General features: G+C 24.9%; 1 protein-coding gene across 1 annotated transcript; it reads right to left on the reverse strand.

Annotated features, from left to right (window-relative positions):
- Window positions 1-2,418: 2,418 nt before the first annotated feature.
- LOC145842503 (uncharacterized) lies at window positions 2,419-19,819 on the reverse strand. Its single transcript, XM_082949958.1, has 9 exons — window positions 19,683-19,819; window positions 16,440-16,614; window positions 13,788-13,890; window positions 13,103-13,322; window positions 12,147-12,333; window positions 6,809-6,970; window positions 6,632-6,713; window positions 4,955-5,083; window positions 2,419-3,375 (listed from the first exon to the last, which is right to left on the reverse strand). Exons 1-9 carry the CDS (start codon window positions 19,810-19,812, stop codon window positions 2,686-2,688), a joined length of 1,878 nt encoding a protein of 625 aa, XP_082806084.1. The 5' UTR covers window positions 19,813-19,819; the 3' UTR covers window positions 2,419-2,685.
- Window positions 19,820-26,138: the final 6,319 nt, after the last annotated feature.

A 26,138-nucleotide genomic window follows, 5' to 3' on the forward strand; every position in this document is an offset into this window, starting at 1 on the left:
ATAACTTAAATTTATAGTAAAATAAGTTTGTTAATACTGGTTTTAAAGTTATTAACCTGTTCTAAATTAAATTTAAAATAAAAAATAGTTTTCTTTATAGTAGTTTTTGAAAGAAAAAAGAAGCTCTAACTGAATAATATTTTTAAACAAATGGCAATTCTTAACTACTTTAGTTACTAATCAATTAGCAAATTCAACATGTTTATTCGTTTTTATCAAACTTAACAGACTATCATCAATTTGTAATAATTTAAAAAAATATTATGTTAAACATTTCTTCTAACCAACAAGCATTAACCTAAACACTGATATATCAGGGCGGCTTAATACTTTTAAATTTTAGGTACCATAAATTAAAATAGTTACAGCGTTGCCAAAGGTTTTTTGTATATTTCTTTAAGTTTTATTGAATTTGTTCTAGGTTTAAAAAAAAACAAGTTTTTTAGTCTATTTTCAGTATAGAATTAAATTTAAGTTAAAAAAACTGTTTTTAATAATATAAAAACATTAAAAAGACACTGTAAAGCTAGTTTAAATATGTCTTTTATGAAAAAAATAAAAAATAAAACTTAAATTCTTTTTATAGAATTTTCGTATCTAATCGAAAATTATTTACTTTAATTGTAAAAATAGATAGAAATTCCTGGTATTAAATAATTTTGTTCGAAATTTCTGGGTTTTTAGTTATTTTTGAATAAAGTTTCAGGTTTTTATTTTTATTTCTCTAATTCCATTTTTTTTTTCGCCTAAACTGTCATGTCAAGTTTCAGCTTTTTCCAAAATTCCACGCAAAACTATTAGAAGTATTTAAAAGAGAAGCCATTAAAACTGCTGATAACTTCAATGAAGTATTTTAAATCATTTACAAATTTGTTATACAAAAAAATAAAAAAGTTAAATTGATTTATGAAATTGTATCATTTTTAAAGTTTTATTCCTTTGAATAATTATTTTACGAACCATGTTAATAATAATAGCAACTTTATTTTACTTTTCATGAGTAAAATTTTAGTATGTTAGTAGTCAAAATATTATAAAAATATTCGTAACCTAGTATATATTACATTAGTTTTAAACTTTTTTATTTAATTTGTACATCTATAAAATTGCATAGAGTCAAAGCATTTTTTTTTTATTATTTTTTTTTAAATAAACGCTTTTTACAAAAACATTTACTTTGTTTTAAAGTTTTTTTTAACCATAAACGTATGAGTAAAATTTTAGTATGTTAGCAGTCAAAAATATTTGTAAGCTAATATAAATCACATTAGTTAAAAACTTATAAGTTTATGGTTAAAAAAACTTTAAAACAAAATAAATGTTTTTGTAAAAAGCGTTAATTTAAAATAAGTTTTTTTTTTGAAAAAATGCTTTGACTCTATGCAGTTTTATAGTTTTTTTTTTAATTTTATATACCTGTTCAAATAATTTTATTTTTCCAGAAGTTTTATTTTAAATAAAGTAAAATATTCAAAAGTTAAATTATTTATCGTTTTTTAAGGTGATTATTTTCTACTAAACATATATTTATCACTAAAACAGAATATTTTTATTATATTAAAACAGTATTTCCCAAAATAGGCAATCTTATCCTTTAAGGAGCAAGTTTTGCTATCAGAAGCAAATTTTCTGTGAAAAATCAAAATAGTAAATGGTTAATTTAACATTAAAAAAGGGGTGATTGTTTATTAAATTTGTGCCAAGGAGAAGTTTATAAAAATGATTTTAGAAAACCATAGTCTAAAAAGAACTTGTAAGTCGTTTTATATATTTTAAATATTTCGGAGTGGCAGTTTTACCGTGTAGCTAAAGACTACATATACAACTAGTCTGTTGAATAAAGCAAGTAATGTGGAAGTTTTTATCATAAAAATTTTAAATAAAAAAATTAAGAAAACGATATATGTAATATATTCTTATAAAAATGTTGTTGATTTATTTGCTTATAGTTTAAAGTTAAATAAAAACTTTTAAACAAATAAAACAGCAGAGTTATTAAATTATAAGACAAAACGTTAATGTTACATCTATTAGCTTATTTTACTATTTAGTTCTTATTTATTTATACAACGGTAAAATAACTTTAAAAATTGTGATAATTCTGAATAACTTAAATTACTACACCTAGTTTATATATGTATTTTTTCTTACTTAGTTAAAAAAATTAATAAGTTTTAATTAAATCTAGCCTGAGTATAGCTTTATTATTAGGTTAGTAAACTTATTTACAAAAATAATTAGATATTAAAGGCGTGTTATAGGAAAGTGGTATTTTAAAATGATATAAATTAGCTCGTTTAAATAAGAACTAAAAGATACTTGTATTTATTAATGATATAGTTGAATATTATAGTATTAGCTAGGGTAAGCACAGTGTGACAAACAAGCACGCGAGATAGAATGTTGATCAAAGTACATGTTAAAAAAGTTTTGCATGAAAAGGGTAATAGAACATTTATAGTAAAAAAAAATTACTCCAAAAATAAATGATGAAGATTATTATTAAGAGCATATTTATTTCTGTTTTAAATATTTTTTAAAATAAAACAAAGCACAATAAACAAAATTTTTGCACCACATAAAAACAAAAACTTTTATTAGAAAACAACCAAGCAGTTTATTAAAAACTTATAAAAATACGTATAAACTTTACTTTGGCAATGAATTTTACGGCTAAACATTGTTTTATTTTCTAATTATATTTTTCATTAGTTTAAGAAGCTGATGAGTTTCAAAGGTAATGTTTATAATTGAATCAGATAAAAGCAAACAGCAAACACTCCATCCCAGAAGTTTAAATTTCAAAGCGTATCTAATTAATCGAACTATTGCCAAACATTTGGAACTTTTCTGTATACTTTTTTGAGATTTACTGCACTCTATATATTCACTTAAGCTTTTATTTTGTCCAGAAAAAACATTGTTATTCTGATACTGCTGTGTGTTTAAATTTAACTGGTCGTTGTAATCAGATGTTGAGGGGCAAGTTATTCTAGATTTTTCTGAATAGACGACTGAAGTTGGATAATTCCAAGGAAGCAAATCTGTAAGAATGATATCAGTTTGCACTTCTACCTCTTTTGTTTTACTTTTATTTTTTATTGTAGTAAAATCCTCATCAGTTATTGAATTTATTGATTTACTAAGCGTAGATATACAACTGATATTTGTTAGGTTATGAGCTTCTTCTATTTCCTTTTTATTGTGGCTTTTACTTTTATTTTCGTGTAGTTTTCGTTCAGATTTATTTCTTTTTTTTCGTTTAACTTTCTCAAAAGATAAGTCATTAACATGAAATTTTTCATCTTCTTCACTTGTGTATGGCAGTCTGGTGGATTTTGCTGCTAAAAGATCTTGCAAATGTTTTGAATGTACCTTAAAAACATTTAATAAATATTTACTTATGTATTATCTTTTAAAAACACCAACTTTATCCGAAAACTATATGATAACATTACTTTTACTAAATAACATTTCTTAAAAGTTTACTTTTGATAAATTAAAACTTATTCTAATACTTATTTGTAAATTTTACATCAAATATTTTCTATAATTTATAAAAATAATTCAAACAACTTATTAAAATTATGATGGTAACTATTACTAAATTTTTCTATTTTAACCATAAAAACCAAATAATTTTATACATCTGATTAAAATAAGCCTTTAGCAAATTTATAAAAACATTTAGTTGCAATGGTGTATATAATTTTAAACAGATATAAATAAAAGAAAGACTTCCGTAATACTTTTATTAATACTGAACTAAATAAGCTGTTATCAGAACATATTTTATCTTTATAAGTTATTTTTTACATGTAGCGCTAAAAGTTTTAGATAGAATATATTTAGAAACTGTGATAAATCTGTTAAGGTCTTTTTTGAATGATCAATTCATTTTACTACTTTTTACAATTTATTTTACTAGCACAAACGCAATAAATTTATGATTGGTTAAAATTTTACTTGATATATTTTTTTTCCAAGTAGTAATTAAATTTTTAAAAGATGTGCACGCACATTTGTCAATAAAAAAATAAAAAATATATTAAAAAATATTTTTTTTGTATTTTGATTGTCTTAGTATATAAAAAACATAAAACGAAAAGTTCACAAAATATATGCTATAATTAACTTTTTTTCTATAGAAAAAGATATAACGAATGTCATTTAAAGTATATTGTTTGACCTTATAAAATTTTTTGTGCATACTAAAACAACTTCTATGCAAGCTTAGCTTGCAATTAGTTAGTTCTTTATAGCAGTAGTCAAATAACTCTTCAAATGTTTTACACGGTAAATTGCTTGAAAACAAACTGTGTGCTCACTTGACTATTATAAACATAAAAGTTATCTAAAAAAATTTCTTTTTTATGTTTTAGTTTACGATACTTTTTTACGTTACTTTTTGACGTTTTTTTTTTATTTTCTGTGTACACTAAAATAACTATTTTGCTAGCTAGTGAGCACAGGTGCTCATCGTGAATACCACTGCTTTATGCAGCAGCTCTTTAATTTTTTTTTTATTTTCTGCGTTTATATCAATTAAGTTTAGTTATTTAAAAACAGACGTCTTGCTTAACTTTTTAGTCTAAAGAATTTCAATTTTGTGATTTGGGTTAACCTTTACAAGCTATTAAGTTTTATTATTCAGATATTTTAAATAATTACTGCAAGTAGAAAATGTAATACCGTATTTCAATAATTTGGAACTTTATCACTACCATTATCTTGTTTTTTGCTTTCCAACAGTTTTATATACAAGACTAATTGTATGTAATATGAACCTTACAATAAAGACACATTTAGAAACGCGTCAAGTATTTAAAATTGCGTACTTTTTTAATGGAAGCAACTAACTTATTTAGAGGATTATTGAAAATTATGTAAGAAATATTAAAATATGGATGTTCAAAGTGATAATAAAATATTTAAAAAACTACTTGTAACTTACTTCCATTAGCCTTTTGTCATTTTCGGCTCTTTCTTTTAGAATTTCAGCTTCGAACTTGTTTAACTGCATTTCTTCAACACCATCAAGTGCTTGTTTCATTTGCAAATTTAACAAAGCAATTTCACCTTCCTATAGATAAATATCTTTTGAGATAATCGACATGTGCAAAAAATTGTGGCTGGTCTACTATTGGGCTCTTAAACTGATATTCAACAGGCGTTTCTTATTTAATTTAAAAAAGTAATAAGTCTTAATCATACCACCTAAAACAGTCTCAGCCTACTGAGAGCTTTTAGTACGATAATCTAGTTTAGGGGTAAAGAAATACGGCACGCGAGCAGGACTCAGCCTGAAAATTAGTCTGAAACTTAGTTTTTAGCTTTAAACAACTCATGCAAAACAAAAAACTGGAAATTTTTATAACCAAACTTTTAATACGTGCTTTTAGCTTTATTTTTAGCACACATAAGTGCTTATTAATTCGTTGTTTTTTACAACTTTGCTGTTTATAGTTTTAAATTTTTCAATACATTGTTTTTAAACTATCCTTTAAACAAAACAGCCTAGATTTTTTCAGGTTAATCTAGTCCGCCGACTAGAAAAATTTCCTACTCTTATCTAGACGGTTTGCTGAAAATGTTTGTTTAAAAATAGTTTGAGTACTGTTTCACGTCGAAATAAAGGCTTTAAGCGTGAAACATTCGCCAATTTTTACTTTGGCCATGATTTAAAAAACATACATATTTAGAATATATTTACACCCAAAATATATATTTTTGGTAAATAAGAAAAGTATTTTGTAATTTATAACATAAACTATAAATAATTTCAAAAACTAGATAAAGTTTGATAAAAATCAGATCATGTTTTTTTTTTAACATAACGTCATAATTATCTAAGTACATAAATACATACTTAACGTTAGTTTAAACATAACCTACTACATAAGCGGTTATCATTTTGTTATTTTATCTTAAACGACAAATTTTCACAGTTCCAAAATATGGCGGTGTTAAGTTACAAGGTAGTAAACTATATACAACGTTTTCACAAAACTTAAAACTTTTTTGGCTTACTAAAGATAGATGGATTTAAAGTTTTTTATTGCGTTTTTGGTTTTTAGTAAAGATTTTACGAACTTTTTTATAATTCTGAATATCTTTTAAGACTATTTGTTAAGCTATAGCACAAACTTGAGTAAACACTTAAAAAGTAGTACAATTCTTTTTGAAAAAGTTAAAAAAAATAATAACTTTCTGGTTTCATTAATCTATATACTTGAAATTCTCTAAAAAAATCTTGAAATTATCAATCACATGCATGCTTACAAGTTGTACAAACTACTGCTTTTTAAACAATACATTAAGTTAAATAATAAAAAAATTATATTTTAAGCAAAAATTTTAGACAACCAGTATGGTCAAACCTATGACTATTACATAATACAGCTATCTGTTTTGATAATTACAACTAGTTTAGTATCTGCAACTATAAAGTGTTTCTATTCAGTATATTTTGTTCCAAAACCATTAGTCATATATTTTAATAATACTTCTTTATTTTAAGTTAATAACATTTTTACTTAAATATATACTTGCATATAAATAACATATTTATAAAGTTTAATTAAAGCTCATAAGATAAAATAAAGTTTTATTTAAGTTTATTTATTTCAACCTGCATCTGCATAATTCTTCTCGTTTCTGTTATTTCGTTTGTCAATTCATTTACAATAGCTTCGCGTGGTGTTGAGTTTGTTCTTGAATAAATTTTATCATAATAAAGTATTTTTTAAACTTTTGAATTTTGAATGCTTTTACGTTGTTTAACTTTTATCTTATTTTTAGTACATACTTTTTAAACTTTAAGTTCGGAGTATGCTTTTTTAACCAAGCCTCTTTGCTCGTTTTTCTTCTGTTTTCATTTACTCTAAGCAAATATGACCGATTCCTACTCCAATCTTTTTTTGTAATTCCGTCTGCAACCGCTAGATGATCCGTTGATTTGTATTTTTTTCTTCGTTATATAAGACTTGGTAGTTTATTTTTTTAGCTTTATGAAATTTATATAAGATCTTAAAACAACTTTTAAAGTACTTAATTAATTAAGTTATTTTATAATTAGAAGCTAAAATTAATTGTTATAAATAATTTCAAATACATCTTGGACTATTATGATAAAATTTTGGATTTTACTAAAAAACTTTGTACTTTAAACAAATAAATTAATAATCTTTTTATTATGTACAGATCTTTTAATCAGTTAACTACTGTGCGCTGTATTTTAAATTCAGAAATATCAAGAGTAGTTAAATCTATTAAGTCAAAATAAAAGATTTAAAAATGCTTATGTGCATAAAACCTATAGATCAGAACTTTTGAGATTCTGGTATAACCTTTAAGTTTGAATGCGTAGAGTTTCTCATAACGTTTGCTGATCTTTTCATTGTTTGAAAGTTTAAATTAAAATTTCATTAATAAAACACCTTATGTTCTATTTGACATATAAATATGTAGTAAAATTAATTTGTTTAACTTTATACACTTAAGACATTTCAATACAAAAATCGTTGGTGAAAAAAAATGCAAAAACTAAATAAAAAACGACGTTGATTTGCAAATAACAAAAACAAAAATAAGTACAATAATATACAACAAAGACGTTATTTGGTACAAAGCTGAAGGGTTTCAATTTCCTTAAGATGAAGTTTGTTGTTTATACTTTTAGTGTAAAAAGATCTAAATTTAAGCTTTTTCAGCCAACTAAAATTACTTTGAGTAAAATTAAAAAATCAACAAAGTACTATTTTAAAAAACTTGAAGCGCGGCAGATTCCTATCAAGCTACGTTTGTGATATACAATATTAATGTTCACTAGTACAATGAATAAATGTTCAGTTTTTTAAAAACACTAGTTATGCAAAGTCTTGATTATATGCTTTACGCATCAAACTTTCCACATAAATATCATTTATTGGCGTATTAAATATCAAGTATAATACAAAAAATAAATTAACGATGGTTTAAAAATCTACCAGTTTATTGCACGTTTTCTTCAAATTAATTTCGGACAACCGTCCTTCATCAGTGAAAATTTAAAACTAGTAGAACTAAACACATTCATGCAACCAAAAAATAAATAAAAGTTAAAATATATATTATGACGTAGTAGTTCAAAACTGTGTATAAAACTAAAATTTTAAAAGCTAGGCGATTTTTACATTGTAATAGTATTTTTGTAAGTAAAAGTAAATCCAAATGAAATGAATATAAAAACAAACACTTTACCAATATAAACTTTAAACTAAATTAAAACTATCTTAGTAAGGAACTGTTTGATGTTAGTTATTGTTAATAAATAGTTACTGCTATCGGCGAAATACAAATAAGAATAAAAACTTTTCCCAAACAATACTTAAAGTAATTATAAAAACTTTTATTAATAACAAGCTGTATCTTACAAACTTTTTATCTTAAAAGAAATAGTTTAATCCCTGAATAAAAATAACTATTTTGAAACGAAACTTAAATCTAAATTAGATAATAATACAAAAATTATATAAAGAATTAAATTAACTTGTTTCAGCAGCAAATTATTTTTTCTAATATATTGTTTTTTTAGGTAAACATTTTATCAAATAAACAAACGGTTAAAAACTATTGTGAAACAAAAAAATATTCTTTGTGAAACTATCTTATTAAAAACCGATTACTGTAAAATTATTGATTTTATAAGTTTTCTATTATCTATAAAAAGGCAGTATTGTTTTGTTTATGTTTATACTTGCTTGTAATAAATTAACCCATTTACTCTCTAAATAATCTAAGTTCGTATGGTTGCTTGTTGAGTCTGTAAAAGTGATTGAATATGCTTCTTCAAAGGTTTTGTTCGATGTTGGATGCTTGTTGGCGTAGTGAAGTTTGAGTGCAGCTCGATCATTTGTCTCGCTGGTGGTCATGTTCTTCCAGTTATGTCTGTGAGAGCACCATCTTTGGGAAAAAGACGTAATTGTCTGTCCCACATAGTGCTCACCACAGATATTGCACTTTGCCGCATAAATCCCAAAATTTTTGCAATTCAAATTCTTTTTTAATTCAATTGTTTTACCACTTTTTGATTTTATTAAGTTAGTTTTTCTCACCATTCCGCCTACTCCTCCTCGGTTGCACAATAAGCATTTTCCACAAGGGTGAGATCCACCAATTGCTACACTATTTTCATAGGCTTGGATCTTATAGTTTGTTAATAGTGCCGCAATTGTTTGTGGACGTTTATATGCCACTAAAACATTCGGGTTTAGTTCTCTTTCTTTCTTAGTGAGTTTTAATAGTTTTGGAAAGTTTGTCGTCCAAACACTTATATTATCGTTAATTTCTCTTGCCTTCTTCATTGGAGGTCCAAACCGATCTTTCCATTCTACTGTGATATTAATCATATCCTCAACTAAAGCCTTACAGAAGCAAGATTTTAAACATTTATCTTTTAAAGACTTTATTGCTTCTAAGTAATCATTGTCACGTTCGCACAATCTTCTTAGTCTTATTGACTCACCGAATATAATTGATTTGTAAATGGAGCGTGGATGGTGTGATTTTCCATTTACAAATACACGATTTTTTGCTGTTGGTTTTATGTAGTTTTTTACATAAAACCCGCTTATTTCTGTCTTGTCAATGACATGATTAATATCCAAAAACTCAAGTTCGTCACCATCATTTTTTGTAGATATTTGTCTGAAAACTAGCTTAAGATTGTGTTCTTCAAACGCACATTTCAATTGTCTTTTAACATTATCTGTAACATCTAATGTCTCAGACAAAAAGACAATATCATCAATGTAGCGTTTGAAGAGTTTTGTAGTAAGATAATAAGATATAATTTTAATAAGATAGTTTCACAAAGAATATTTTTTTGTTTCACAATAGTTTTTAACCGTTTGTTTATTTGATAAAATGTTTACCTAAAAAAACAATATATTAGAAAAAATAATTTGCTGCTGAAACAAGTTAATTTAATTCTTTATATAATTTTTGTATTATTATCTAATTTAGATTTAAGTTTCGTTTCAAAATAGTTATTTTTATTCAGGGATTAAACTATTTCTTTTAAGATAAAAAGTTTGTAAGATACAGCTTGTTATTAATAAAAGTTTTTATAATTACTTTAAGTATTGTTTGGGAAAAGTTTTTATTCTTATTTGTATTTCGCCGATAGCAGTAACTATTTATTAACAATAACTAACATCAAACAGTTCCTTACTAAGATAGTTTTAATTTAGTTTAAAGTTTATATTGGTAAAGTGTTTGTTTTTATATTCATTTCATTTGGATTTACTTTTACTTACAAAAATACTATTACAATGTAAAAATCGCCTAGCTTTTAAAATTTTAGTTTTATACACAGTTTTGAACTACTACGTCATAATATATATTTTAACTTTTATTTATTTTTTGGTTGCATGAATGTGTTTAGTTCTACTAGTTTTAAATTTTCACTGATGAAGGACGGTTGTCCGAAATTAATTTGAAGAAAACGTGCAATAAACTGGTAGATTTTTAAACCATCGTTAATTTATTTTTTGTATTTACTGATGCAGGGAAAAAAATCACCAATAAAAACAATTGACTTGTGTCCTGGACCGATTTGCGAATTATTTATAAATCTTTAAATATCAAGTATGAAACTTATGTTGAAAGTTTTGTATATGCTAAGTATAAATAACGGGATACTTTCTTAGAACCAGAAATTGTTAGAGGCCAAATAAAAACAACAAACATTAGGCATGAGCAAAGAAAAATGTATGATCGGTCGTAATTATTTACTAACAAATGTCATCTAAAGAGCGACAGTGACAGTAGCTGAGAAAACATTAAGTATTAAGTTCAGTCAGCGGGTTAAATATTTAAAATCAGATGTACAGATAAATGGTCTTTTGGAAAAGGTGGATAGAAAGTTAAAACTACTCTTTTTATATTTTTACTGGGTTTAATAGATAAAAGTGTAAACTAACTGTTAAGTTGAAAATTTCAGCCGGAAAAAGTCATTTTAAATCAAAGTTTTACTTTTTGAAACATTAAAAAAAAATGATCAAAATACATAAAAAGAAGTATACGGTAGTTACCGACTTTTTTTAGTTGGTATTTTAAATAATTTTGAATATTTAAGCCACCATTCTTGTAAACAAAGAAATTAAACTTAATAGTTTTTGGGCAAAACTGTGGTTACAAACTCTTATTTAAACTGTGTATTACATATATTTGAACTATGTCTTGTTAATGATGTGATTGACAAACTGACCTACTATTTTAAGTCATTGAAACAATTTAATCAGATAAAATATTGCGTTATTTTATATTTACAGGCACTTACAACTTTCTGTGAAAAACCTCTTTTTTTTGCATATTTATTCAACAAAATAAAGAATATGTTTTTATATATAAACTACTTTCTAAAAATGTAAATATAAATGTTATTACAACATTTTTATCAAAAATAAATCATTTTACCTTAATTTTAAACTTTTAACATGTATTACTTAATTTAGTCATTTGAGAATACATTTAAAAACATAATTAATATTAAAAAATAGACCCAAACTGCAAATATTTTTAATCTAGCAATACTGTTCGAGTGTAAATAAATTATGAAGAAAAAGATGTGCTCAAACCACAAATATTTAAGCTGTGGTTATGGTTAATACGTAAAAGTCTTTTTTATTACTTAAAAAAATCCTTACTTACAAGTTTAAGTTTGCAATAAAATTATAGAATTTACAATACACAGACTTATTTTTATTCTTTGCAAAATTCATAGAGTATTAGTTTCAGTTCAGATTTATATAGTTTTTTATAAATTTGTAAAATATAATCAATACCAATTTAGTTAGATGAGAAAGGGGTTTTATTATTGTATGGTACCTGTTTCACGTAGGTTTAACACAAGGTTTTTGCTTTATTAATTTACCTACTGTATAATGTACATACCTGTAACAACCTAACTTTGAATTTGTTAACAACAACTTTTTACAATTTAATTGCTTTAAACTTAGTTTAAATTTTTAGTAACTTAATCAAAATAGGCTTTATATAAAGTTTTTTGGAAATTACGTTTAAATATCTTTAAAAATATGTACTTTAACTTAAATTTAGTACTTATTGACAAAGAGGTAAAAACATATTAACTTGATAATAACCTGGCAACATGAAGCTTTTCTTCATTATTGCTATTAGACTTTTCGCTATCATTTTCACTAAGTAGAGAACATGTAGATGTATTTGGTGATTTATCTGCATTGTCTTCGGGTGGACTTTTAATAAAATCCGCTAATTCCTGTGGGTATGCTTCAGAATGTCTCAATGCTTCTTGAACAACTTCTTCACCTATTTTCATACCAGAATCAAATGTTTTTATGTAAAATATATAAATTTACGATTGTAAATTTGCACATAATTTGATTTTTTAAACGAAATACCGAATGATAAAATAAACTGCTTCCTGCACATTGCATTAATGTTATAAAAAATATTTTTCAATATTTTTGTAAAGCATTAGGTACGAAAAATAAAAACTTCTTAACTTTTTGTTTCGGTTTGTTTTATTGTTTTATTTATTTTTAAATATTTATTTATTTAGGATAACCTTCTAGTTTTTGATTTATATAAAACTTCAGTATTTTTACGCTCTTTTAACCATTTTTTTATAGTGTGGTCCTATGCAGTGCACAATACTTGACATAAGAATAAATTACTTAGAACATATTTTTGATGGCTAATAAGTAATAAGACAAATTCAAATACATATTTTGTCTATTTTATTTCCAGAAGCTGCCTACTTAGTTAGACTCAAAAACGTTTTTTTTTTACTATGTCTGCCTAATAAGGGCGAAACCGGTGATAGATTGTCTCGGAAAACTGTTTTTACGGTCGTGCGTAGCAGTTTAGTACTTATTAAATGACGGCCGAAATTTTGCTAATAGTTAGATTTTTTTTATTATATAATAATTATAACCTTTTATACTGACTAACTTTACAATTTTAGTTTATAACTTAGTTTTACTTTTATACAACCATACAACATTTTAAGTTTTTGATAAACTATTAGTTATTTAATTACGAAAAACTGCTTTATTTATAGTTTTTAATTTTTTACCTGAATCGGATATAAAAGATGAATTTCCAACTTTATTCACACTTGGAGTCATTTTTTGAAGACTTTTCATAGACGGAAGGCTTAGTTGGGACCCTTCAAAACGACGATGCATTTTAAGTTCATGAGGTAGTTGGAGGTCACTTGAAGTGCTGTTGGATTGCTCATTAGAGCGAAACGAAGCTTCCCGCTCAAGTTTTCTAAAGACCGGAATGAAAAGATCCTGTTATTTTACAATACAGTTCAAAATAAAAAAAGTTTCTTTTTTTAACTTTTTAACAGTTCTATTTTAGCTTTAATTGTGAAAAAAAAATAATTTATTATTTCCGTTAAAGTTAGTTAATCTTAAGAGTACATAGAGCTTGTTCCATTTTTTAAACATTTTATATTCAGGCTAATAAGTTTTTTTTACCTTTTTTTTGAGAAACAACTTTTTAAAATAACTGTTTTTATTTTTTTCATTTTTGCTTTTTTAAATTGAACGAAAAGAAAAAGACAAAATGTCATTTAAAATAGTAGAACTATAATTTATATTTAAACTATTTACTGATTACTGATTACAAATAAAGTATAAAGAATTATGATTTTTTAACAGAACTATAATTTAATATTTTGTTACAGGGGATTAAAACTTAAGTCGCGCAAATTACAAAAAAAAAACCTTTTGAGTATAATGTAAAAAACAAACTTGGTCATTGTCAAAAACTCTATCTTCAAAAGTATCGCTATTTCCTGTAGGACTAGGGGGCGGAGTTTCAACATCTGAAACAAAGTTCAACTCTTCAGACGGCCTACAAAAAATTCAAAACGATTTTTCTTTTACAATAAACTATATTCCTTGCTCTAAAAAAAGGTGTCGAACAGTTTTTATTTTCATTTTCCTATTTAAGAAAACGGTTATAATTTAATAAATTATTTTTTTATATTTTTTCAAACAATCCATACTACTTTTTATTGGTTGGAGCTGATTTGGCACCAGGTCTATAAAATATTTACCTACCTCCACTGTTTTGTGGATGCTTTTGGTTAAATCAAGGCTTCGAGAAAAGGACCTGGAAAAAATCAAACAAGGATATGTCTTAAACACTGTGGTAGTTTCACCTTTTCAAACGTGTACCTCAATCCTTCAAACAGATAAAAAACCTAGATCAAAAAGCCGTGTTTTGAGCCGCTTAGACGGTCTTATACTGTATTCAGTGTCACTCCGGTAACTCCTTGAGAATGATGTGTATTAGCTGTATTAGTCTTGATGTTCCGCTGAGCCACTTATTATTGCGTAGAAAGAGGTTCTAATACGTGGGCAACAATTGAAATAAAAGTTTTATGCCCGGGTATTGTGCTTAAAAGGTGGAGAGGTCACTCCAGCTTCTTATATTTTTCGCGAAGAACACAACTGAATGCAACAGTTACCAGTCATAAGTCTAAACCTATTTAGAAAGTTGATGGGCCCCAGGGATCATTTTATTCAGTAGATGAAATATATGTATTATACTTAACAACAACCGTCTGCCTTTTGCTAATTATCCCACTGCAAGTAAGATGTTGTTCCGCCACAGTTTACTTTAATCGTTAAGTGAATGAGGATAGCTGTAAGTTAAAACTAAAGTGAGTCACTTGACAGTAAAAAAAGTTAAAAAAATACAGACTCTTAAACTGGGAAGCTAAACGTCCGTACCATGGTACCTAGTATGGATCCTTGTTTTATGATAAAAATGTATCGAATAGAACATGCCTTTGTAAATCGATTTTATTCAACTAACTAAAACTTTTGACTTAGTAAAGAGGGAAGCACTGTTTCTAAATTGTATAAACTTGGATATAATTTAAATCTCTCCAATAATTTGTAGTCATTTTATACAAAAACGATCAAACTAGATTTTTGTCTTTCTGATTTGTTTAAAATAATAAGCTGCTTACTTCTTCCTAATTATGTGTGTAGTTAAAAAACAAGCTTATACAGCTTTTCAAAAAACATATTACAAAAAAATAAGTTTTAGTCGCTTTAAATAATTCATTTTAATCCAAAAGAAAGGAAGGCAAATTTTTTTGGAATCTTTTTCAAATGCTGTTAAAACGCTTCGGGATCATCAACTATAGAACTTGAGATCCATACAATAACTGATTTTTGTTTTTTGCAATTTCGCCCATCTGAGACCCAAGTGGATGCCAAAAATAACACACCACGTAGTCTGCTCTTTCCTGATGATGTTGCGTTTGTAGCTCACTCTGCCCAAGACCTTCAGACGCTACTGAGATAGTTTTTAAGCATGCATAGTCATACAACTAATATTTATTTTTGGCTGTTTCTAATCCTAGGAACAAAATTTATGATCTTATGAACACATACTTGACCACTAATAAAGATCAAAGGTAAAGATATCGAAAGCGTAAAATACTCGTATCGTTATGGCGTCAAAGTTTAAAGCAGAAGTAAATAGTCGAATTGGTAAGGCATTAGGCATGTTTTCTTGTCTGACTGCAACACTTAAAAATTAAGTACTTTCAGTTTTTGTCTGAGAATGCTTTATTCTACTATACGGTGGCAAAACGTGAACATTGTCTAGCGCGCAAGAAAAAAAATCAACTTCTTTCTTCTACGATGTCTTCGTCGTATCTTTAGAATTGGATGGCAACAAAAAGTTACGAACGACGAAGTGTTGTCTATAGATTTGTTTTTTGTTATAGTCAGAAGTACTTATTTTCATGTATTCTTTGTACCTCTTACAAATCAAACATTGTTCTGATTTAATTATTGTTATAAATAAAATCAAAATTTATAAAAATGATACATAACTTAATTATAATTTAGTAACAAAAAACAAAACTTTAATATTAGAATAAAAATTTTACTTAAACTAAAAATAAATTTTCATTAACTATTTTTAAAATCCTAATGTTATACTCAAAATTAAATTCATACAGCTTTTGTTTAATTCGGTAAGTATGTTATAAACGTTTTTAAATGAAGAAGTTTTTTTTTGTCAAGCTATAGTAGTATGTTCAATTATTAGATATAAAGTAATTTGAATTAAATTAGTAATGTAGTTCATTTAATACACATTACACAGTATTAGTACAATACTAAGAAGTTTCAAAATCTTTAAAATTTTATATGCTAATATATTTAAAATAAATAAATAAATAATATAAATAAGTATAGTTATATATAATTATGTTAAAAAATTTAAGAGTTATGTCGTATAACTTGACTAATGTAGTAAAGTTTTATATATTATCTTGTTAGACTTTGGATTACTTGTCGTAATTGTATACAATACTATTTGAAATTTTATAGTTGTTTTAAAAAGTTGTAAATATTAATAACTTTAAGTATACGTACTTTTTTTCTTGCGATATTTTTTCTTCAGTTTTTAATTCTTTAAGCTTTTTCTTACTAGAATATTTTTTTCTTGGAAAACGTAAATTTTTCTCACTTAGCAACCAATCTTTAGTTTTCCTTATTCCAACTTTCTTTAAAAGTGGAGGCTCAACATTACAAGACTTATATGAGTTTTCTAAAAAAATTAAAATAAAACGTTTGTTTACTTTACATAATTATTTTTTTATATCACAATTTATAAAAAATTTTCTGTTTCAAGTATTGATAAAAAAATAAATTTGAAAAAAAATCATATAAAGGTGGCTTATGCATAATTTTTGTCTGCTTCAAGTGCTAAGTCAACAGGGATTAAGGTATTTTTTTACAAGTTTATTTCATTTTAAAGATCATCATGTTTCTTAAAACTTTTTTTAAATAAACTACATTAGATTTTTTTTTGTATTTAGTTATTTATAAGTGGAGTTTTTACACTTACCTTAGAAAAATAAAACTTCAGTCAAAATTGAGTAAGTTTGAATGAAAAATCAAAATTTTAAATTTCGCTTTTACAAAAACTATGCTAAAACGCTATTCACAATACTAGTTTACAAAGTGTAAAGATAGACAAAAAAAGGAACAGTATGATCAAAAACTCGATTAACTTTAATGAAATAAGGATTATAGTCCATAGATATAAAACTACAAACTTGGATTGTGAAAATTAACTATTAACAAAAGTCAACAAAAATAGTTGAAATATAGGATGAAATTGAAACTTAGATAAATTTTTATTTAAAACCAGTGACCTACCGGGTGTCCAGATCAAGTGAGATCAAGTTTTTGTAGCTAAGTTCTAAAGCCTAAAGTATACTTACTTTAAAATAACATTTGGATTTTAATTCCAAAAATGATCTATTTAATTAGTTTTTATAGACATGAATTCATATTTTTTTAAAACAAAGTACCTATGATTTTTTTAAACAATCACTAAAAATTTATATCAAAAATTCCTTGTAAAAGATTCAAGCTCTAAGCCAGGAGTCGGTAAACTGCGATCTGCAAGGTAGTTTTTAACTGAAAACACAGTTTTTTTATAGCAAAAGAAAAGTTCTTGTGGTAAAAATTTACAATTAGTCTTTCTACTTGTGCTGTTTTATTGTTTATCTTATCACATTTGTGGTTAAAAACAGTGTTGTTTATTACTTAACACAATCTTCTTAAAACAACTGCGGCCCGCAGAACACTTTTTTCTTATAGTGCGGTTCACGACTTTTATAAGGCTGCCGACCCTTGCTCTAACTAAGCAAACCACTCCGGACAAGCAAATTAACGGTACTAAATGATTTTACTAATACTAACAGACCTTTGTTAAATAGGTTTACAAGAATTTATTCATTCTGACTCGTTTCAGTTGATGCGAAAAAAAACTAATAAAAAACTAAATGTAAACTGTCAGTGTTCTCCTTATTGACATATATTTATATGTGTATACTTTTTTGACGTTTTATAGGAAATTTTATATAATTAAAAACAGATAAACCAAAAATTATTAATCTATTCTAATTTAACTATTAGTTAAAACATATATATCCAAAATATCCAGAATCCGAATAAACAAAAAGAACAACAGCCGGTCTAAAATTCCAACAAACATAACTACATAGGCCTTCTCCTGCTTAATTTAGTTTAAAACAAGACTAGAGTAAAAAAGCAAAAGTATGAAAAAATTTTTATAGTGTTATAGATTGAAAAAAATTAACTAAATAACGAAAGACAATATTGTTATATTTTAATTAAAGACAAAAAAACGCTCAGAATATTTGGTCCTAAGACCTGGTGCACTAAGAACCTTTCAGTTATCGAATGAATGGTTTGAAAGTAGTCTGCCTTTTTTTATATAAAAACTTGAACAGTTTGATTTACATATATAACAAAATTGCTTTAAAAAAAAGAAAAAAAACTATCTCAACTTTTTAAAATAAACAATAGAATCAGAGAAACATTTTCAATTCTTATTCAAATAGAATAATTCTTTATAATAATCTGTTGTTAAATGTACAGGACAATAAGGTGGACATGCCTGAGGTAGAACATGAATATAGGTAATATATAGAGAAAAAATATATATTTAGACTGTAACTAACATTATTACTATTTTTATGTATAAACCATCCTGACCCGACCGGATCTTGATTTTTAAAACCATAGCTTTTCAACCTAATAGATCACTATTTAAAGCTCAGATTTTAAGATGTTTATTATTAAAATATCCCTAAGGACACTGTAACATGTTAAAACTTTTCATTAGACTTTTTTTTATTAAAGGTTTTGTATACTAACTTATTTCCTCTATTTACCTTGCTGGATTGTCACTCTTTTAAGCAAAAAAAACAGTCCGATTTGACTCAAAGTAGACTGAGTTATGGTTAGCTTATGATTAAATTAAAAATAATTAATATAATTCGAAAACTTAAAAATATTGTTAGTCAAGCTTAGATACCTAACAGTAAAAAATTAACAACGAACGGATTTGATAAAACTATAATTTAAAAAATCTCAAATATAATTTCTAAAAAAAATAAATTAAAAAGTTTGTGAAAAAAATTCCTTGAAAATTATTTATTTTTTTACCTGAGATCCTAAAACTTTTAAAAAAGACTAGTACATTCAAGGTGTTTTTTATGTGAATTGTTAATGCTTTTTTCAACATTAAATTTTATATAAGAAAAACTTAAAGTTATATTGTTCTGTTCAACTGATAGAAAATTTTCATTTAAAATTTTCTACTTGTTTAAACATTTTTGAACTATTTCGAAGTATTATAAATCAAAATTATTATAATTTTTCAAAATTATTAGTTTTACAAATTCCAAAAAGTTTACTTTTATACTCAATCAATTGTAAACAAACATGGCGGTAAAATAGTCTTTAGAAAATTCTTGCCTTTCCTATAAATTATTTATTGAAAGTTTTTCAAAGGAAAAATAATTTACAAGAAGTTATAAGCTTAAATATGGTTGCTTAAAATAAAAAGTGTAAACAGTTTTTGATTGCTAGTAATGTAGCTTCTTATAAGCTTATAAACTTCAACTGACTTTAATAATAATTGAAAGTTAAAGTAAAACTTTTAGCTTATTTTTACTAATTTTTCTGAGTTTTAGACTTCATTCTAATATATAACGTTATAAGTAAAGTTGTTATTATTTTGTGAAATACTCGTTGACATAGTTTTTTAACTGTTTATACTTTATATGAGCAATTTACCTGATGAAGTTTGTAAATATTGATTTTCTGTTGCATTTGGCTTTGGTAAATTTTTATTCCAATTTTGTCCTATTTTGCTTGATAGAACTGGGATTTTTGTTTTTGAACTAGTCCTTTTTTTTCTATTCATTTAAAATTTTTCTATTTCAATTTTTATGTTTTATAAATGTATATTTTTGTTTACAAAAAAGCTTGCTTTATATATATAATCTAAAAATAAATTAGATTTCTTTAAATAAATGGAAACAATTTTGTTTTGAATTTCAAACTTTTATATGAAAAATTAAATTAGAAAAATAACATTACTTTTAAATAACTGCTTATGTTAGCTACTAAAGTAAAGGTACTAACAAATTTAGTTTTATATATAAACTTTTATAACTTTTTATGACAATTTCTTTAAAAGTGTAAAAGAATTAAAATGTAATAACTTTTAATTTTAACCACTGTTAATTTATCTAGTTAGTTTTAACTACATTGAAAATAAACTTGACCTTCTACTAAACTATTTAGAGTTAAATAACTTTAAACTTACGAAAAAGCTGAAAAAGTTTAGCATAATACAAATATAAACAAAAATACTTAATTGCTTCACAAACAAAAAGAAATTTTTAAGCTGCAGATAAGTTTTAAAAGTTTTAGACTCAGATACCTTTTATTTCATAATTAGTTAGAATATAACAAACAAGCATAAACTTTAAAAAAAATCCTTTAAGTTAACTTGTTGTTAGATATAAAAATACAGAAAACGATTCTTTATAGTTTCCGTCTTTTTTTTTCATGGTATTGTATTTGTTACTGTAGTCTAAAATAACAAGATTAGAAGCTGTTTATTGTTTAGACTTTAGACATTAATATTGTTCTGTTTATTTAAAGTAAAAACTAAAGAACACTTAACTTTTAAGTTACTATTATTCAATAGATTCTCTCAAATTTAACTGCTTCTCAATTATTTATTCTTTTTTTAAACTATGTGCAAGTTACTTGTTTTCTAAAACTTACTTTGACTCTAATTTTTATTTTCTTTACATTAAAGTATCTTAAAAACTCATTTTTGTTTAATTTTTTTGTTAAAGTACTTTTAAAAATAGTATTTTAAAATAATTATAAACCAACAATAATTTATACTATCTTAAAAAAACTATTTGCTGGGTCTCATAATAAACTTTAAAGCTAGTAATTAAGAACATTTTTTAAAAACAACTTAATATAAGTCCAACGCTTCAAGTTTTACTAGGTATAATGCATGTTTAAGTTACACATCAAATTTAGTCGATAATGTTATGCATGACTGCTTTATATCGTTTTCTTTTTTATCTCTAAATTTTAGTGTTATATCGTTTATGAGTTACTTTGGAAAATATCTTTTGATTATTTAGTTTATAGTTATTTTGATTAAAGTTCATACAAAAAAAAAGATTTTTTACTAGGAAATGCCTTTATTGTACACTTATGGTCTACAGTTGCATACTTTAAAGGTGTTTGCTAAACAACAATAACAAATTTTCTTTACAAATAAAAAAGACAGTTAACTGCTATAAAAATGGTGTGTATAATATATTATTTTTAAAGCAACATAATACTACAATTTCTTAAAACTAATGAAAAAAATTATTACACACTACAAACAAATAATACTTAACTTAAACATAGAGTATATTTTTTTTTAGCATCACAGTAAGTACTTAAAGGCAAAACTTGTTCAGAAGTATTACTATAGTAAAATAGCTATTTTTTAAACTACCTATAGTAGATAAACCTACAAAATCATTAAGTTTTATATTTTTTTTTTCTTTTCGTTACACACTTTACGTTTTTCGTTCTTCAATACGTTTTATTGTTTATTTAGTTTTCTTTACAAGTTTTAAAAAGTATTTACAAAAAAAATCTGTTTCAGTTTATTACTTTTTCTATATCAAATAGCTATCTGTAAACATTGATTATAGTTTAATATGAAAACATAAAGAACTAATATGTTATAGGTATTTATTTAACTTTGTAAAAGTAGGGTAGCTTACAAAAACTAATGCTTAATAAAAATATACTTTAAAGTATGTTATTTATTTGTGACTCTTTTAAAATGCTTTTAAAATAAAAACGTACTTAGAAGTTTTTTATTAACAAACTGTTTTTATTATTAACTAAAAGCTTTATAACAACTGTTTTTGTTTTAACTTTTAGCTTTTAACTAATTAATTTTGAACAAAAAGGATAAAAGTTACAAATACTACTTATAAATGCATTTGATTTCAATTTAGATATTCAGTAAATGTTTTAATATATAGTGCTTTCATCTTCTAAAAAATAATTTTCAAAAATCAATAAAAAATTAAAAACTTTTTAAAACGTCAAATTTAAAGCCTTGTAGTTGGTAAATATTCTGGTATATAGTTGATAGTAGACAGTTAAACACGAATGGCATTCTATTTTACAAGCATAAAAAATAAATCAGCTCAAAATAAGCATAGTCAAAAAAGATGGTAGGTGTCAAAAATAAATGGAACTTTATTTTTACACAGAGACTTTTTTGTATTGGTACATTTTTGTTTAGGTCGATATTTTTAAAATGATTGTAATTTTTGTCTAGCGTTGATATTGTACAAGTTTTAACTTATATAATAAAATGACCCGTGATCCTTTGCCTCATTACTTTCTTCCCCGATGGCCTTTGTCCTTCACGTCTAATCTTTGTCTGGTCTTAGAAATCTCAGTCAAAGTCTATCACCTGCTACGAGGAAGGCTCTCAACGAGCCAAAGCCTGAACACGTCTCTTGTTCGCCCTAATGTATCACCAATCAAGGAAACTCAACTAACCGCAATCAGATAAATGCAATCGAAAGAGTCATAATTATTATTGCTGTTTAACCGCGTTTAATTGAACTTTGTGCAGCTAAAATATAATTAAATTTTAGAAAAACTTTAAATAAAGTAAAGCTGAATTGTAACTCACTTACCTAATCAAAAAGTTATGTGAAACTAAATTTTGATTAGTTTAAATCACCTTGCGTTGACGCCATGTGATTTCTGCGAAGTTGTCTGAATGTCAAAGTAAAGAAATTTAATCAAGCGCGGATAAACAACGGGAATAACTGAGATTTCTGATTGACAAAACTTAACCAGAACCAGAATCGTGTTAAGGCTCTGACTTTTTCTGAGTCGCCGCCTTTTGGTGACTAAAAGTGAATTCTCCCAGACTAGACAAAGATGAGGTGTGAGGGATTAAGATCTTCCGGTAAAGGTGGAAACGAGGCAAGGGACCAAAGCCCAATATAATAGTCTTAAAGATGTCAACCATGCAAAAAAATGATTTGTGAAAAACTACAACCGTGCAAGTGTAATGCCAAATAAAAGTGACGAATTAATGAAGACCTAATTAAGTAACGCATTGCATATTTTACCCGTTGCCTGTTAAGTATACCTGGTGTAAAGGGAAAACTTTTGTGTCATAACTATTTTCAGTTGGGTAACATATATATAATTTTTTTTCAATAATAAAGTAATTTATGTTGTATTTTTTAACAAAATCGACATAAGAAAGTAAATTTTTTGATAAATAGTTATAGAAAATAAAAACAATAATAACGTTATCTCAGATTTTCCTACATGGTATACAAAATAAATAAAATAAGAGTAGCTTTTATTTTTAGCAACCGATCATTGGAATAAGATTAGAGTTAATAAGTTTTTGAATAATATAATAACATAACATCGAGTAAAATAGACCTTTTTTGCTCATATAACAACTATCCTTTTATTTTGTAAAACGTTATAGAAGAACGACAAGTTCTTTTTATAGTAATAAACTAAAATATACAAAATAACTGCTTTTTTTAAGCTGATAAAATGTTTTTATACAAATTTGCGCGATATTTAAACCCAGATGTTTATAAATTTCCTGATGTTAAAAGTATGTTAAACTTATATGTAATTTAGTAATAAACTTTTAAACAATTAGCTTACCTAGCATTATTTCTAAGATATACTCAACGAAAAATATAACTTGTAACAATTTCTTAGCTTTTGTTATTTAAAAAAAAAATAAACTATAACAAAATTATATATTTATTAAATCAATAAAACACTAAACAAAAATAATTTTTAAGTAAGGTAAAAGTTTTTAAGGTACTTTAACTTTTTCTCTAAAATATAGTCGTACTTATCTTAAACAAAAATAATTTTAAAGGTATTACTTAAAATATTTACGTAAGTTTAAAATACTAACTAATATTTTTCTTATTAGATATAAGTTTTGTTTGAATAGCTTTAAGTAAAGGTACTTTAACTTTTTCTCTAAAATATAGTCGTACTTATCTTAAACAAAAATAATAGTTTTATTAATAGTTTTTTAATAAAATACTCATTTAGGTTATATTGTAAATCAATTAACTATTTTGCTACTTAATAAAGTTTTATATGTGTTGTTATTTTTAGATTAGCATAATCTAAAACTTTTTAAACTATTGAATTATAAAAACTTTTATCTTTGTTTAATACATTACAAAAAGTTTATAAGGTTTTGTGTTTATCGTATACATAACTTTTTGTAGTTTTAGATCGAAAAGTAAAAAAGTCAGTTATCATATAATAAGTTCTTACTAAAATTTATTAATACACATTTCCTAATATACTAATTACATATTTCATATTACACGTTGTAAGTTTTCTAAAAATATTTCAAGTTATATTTAACTTACTTCAACTTTATTTTTTTGTCTGTAAGAACAATTTTTTAAAACTTTAGGAATTAATCTAAAATTTTTTAAGCTCATTTAAAATATGTTAATTCCTAATAATTCAACTATAAATCTATGTTAAAATAATTTTAATTTGCTCTACATTTTCACCGTTAAATATGAAACTCAAAATTATTTTCTACCCAAAATCTTTTACTGCTCTTTCACCAAAAACTAAATTTTAGCCTATTTAGTAATCAAAATTTCTCTAAAGTTTTTGTGTAAATTGTTTTTTGTATACAAATAATTAGTTACGTACGTTATTGTTCTGTTTAAAATGTAGTTTCTTAATTCCGCTTAATGTTTTTATATTTTTTGCATACTTTAAAACAGGATGACTTGAAAGTAGCTAGCCTGCCTTTATTAGACTGGAAACGGACAGATTTTAATTTGATAAACAAAAATTGATTTAGAATTTTTTTTTAAATAACTGTCTCAATTCTTTAAAACAAAAGCATTGTGAAAAATATCTTTCATTTAATAATAAAAAAAATGTTTTTTTTGTTATTAATATCATAATATTATTATATTTTTAAATATATTGATAAGCCTTAAACTGCGTTCTAAATTAAACTAAAGTAATTAGTAAATATTATATGTTTTGGTTTTAAGAAAACAAATAGAGAGATCTCAACTGCTGGAGGAGAAGTAATATATTTATTCTTTCAAAAATTTATTTTGCAAACTAAGTTTCGGTCAAAGACCTCGTCAGTGCTTAAATAAATCTTATTCAAATAGAAACTCAAATAGAAACAAATTTAATTAGTAAATATTAAATTAACGTTATAAAAAAATTAGCGATTAGAATTTTATATTATTAAAAAATGTCCAAACTGTTTTTTTTTGTTATATTTCTCTGTATATCAATTTTTTTCAAAAGAATTAAAAATATTTTATATTAAACGAAAGATCTTTTGCTCGGTGTTTTTGTTTTAAGTATTAGATACAATCATTTTCAATGGTTTTTTTATTAACTTTTAATTCTAATTAGGACACATATTTTAATCAAAATAAAAGTAGCTAAATAATTGCATGTTTAAGAATCTAGTAAGTTCAGATAAAAACCATCATGGTTGTAGATAAGATAATCAACATTTGAACATCATTTGAAAAAGTTTGTTTTCGTACATGTTTTACATATCACTTTTCTATACTTTTACGCACATTAAATTAAATCTTTATTTTTAGAATTTAGATAACATAAGATTAACTAATACAGCTTCCTTCACAAACCAACTAAATTGTATTACCAATTGGCAATAAAAATTTTTAGTTAGGTAATTTATCTGTGGTTATAATTTTTAGGACAAAGCACAAAAAACATTTAAGGTCTTTTAGTAAAGTATATATAAATATTTTTTCTATTTCAAAAGAACTTACTAAAATTTATATATGACAAACGTAAGTTATCATCTTGCTTTGTTTTTAAATTTTTTAAACTACATACTTTGCCAAAGTTATACAACTTTATTTATTTAGTTTTTAGACTAATCTTAGTAACGGATCAGTTAAAATAGTCAAGAAAACTCTATAAGCTCTATGGTATGTATCAGGGGCGTAGCGTGGGGAAGGATACTGGCGCATGCGTGCCACCAAAAAAAAAAGAATGTGTTATCTTAACTTTTTAAATGATTAGTTTTCCTGCACAATTTGTTTGTTTTTCAATTATATTTATGTAGTATTTGAAAAGTTAAACGAATTTTCGAATACCTAAATACATAGC

This window comes from Thalia democratica, chromosome 8 (assembly GCF_965202585.1).
Source record: "Thalia democratica chromosome 8, ktThaDemo2.hap1.1, whole genome shotgun sequence".
Taxonomy (NCBI): Eukaryota; Metazoa; Chordata; class Thaliacea; order Salpida; family Salpidae; genus Thalia; species Thalia democratica.

Coding starts and splice junctions, on each gene's coding strand:
- LOC145842503 (XM_082949958.1), bottom strand. CDS start 19,812: ATGAATAGAAAAAAAAGGACTAGTTCAAAAACAAAAATCCCAGTTCTA. Junction 16,615..19,682: donor ATATTTACAAACTTCATCAG/GTAAATTGCTCA, acceptor TAATTTTTTTAG/AAAACTCATATAAGTCTTGT. Junction 13,891..16,439: donor AAAATATCGCAAGAAAAAAA/GTACGTATACTT, acceptor AATTTTTTGTAG/GCCGTCTGAAGAGTTGAACT.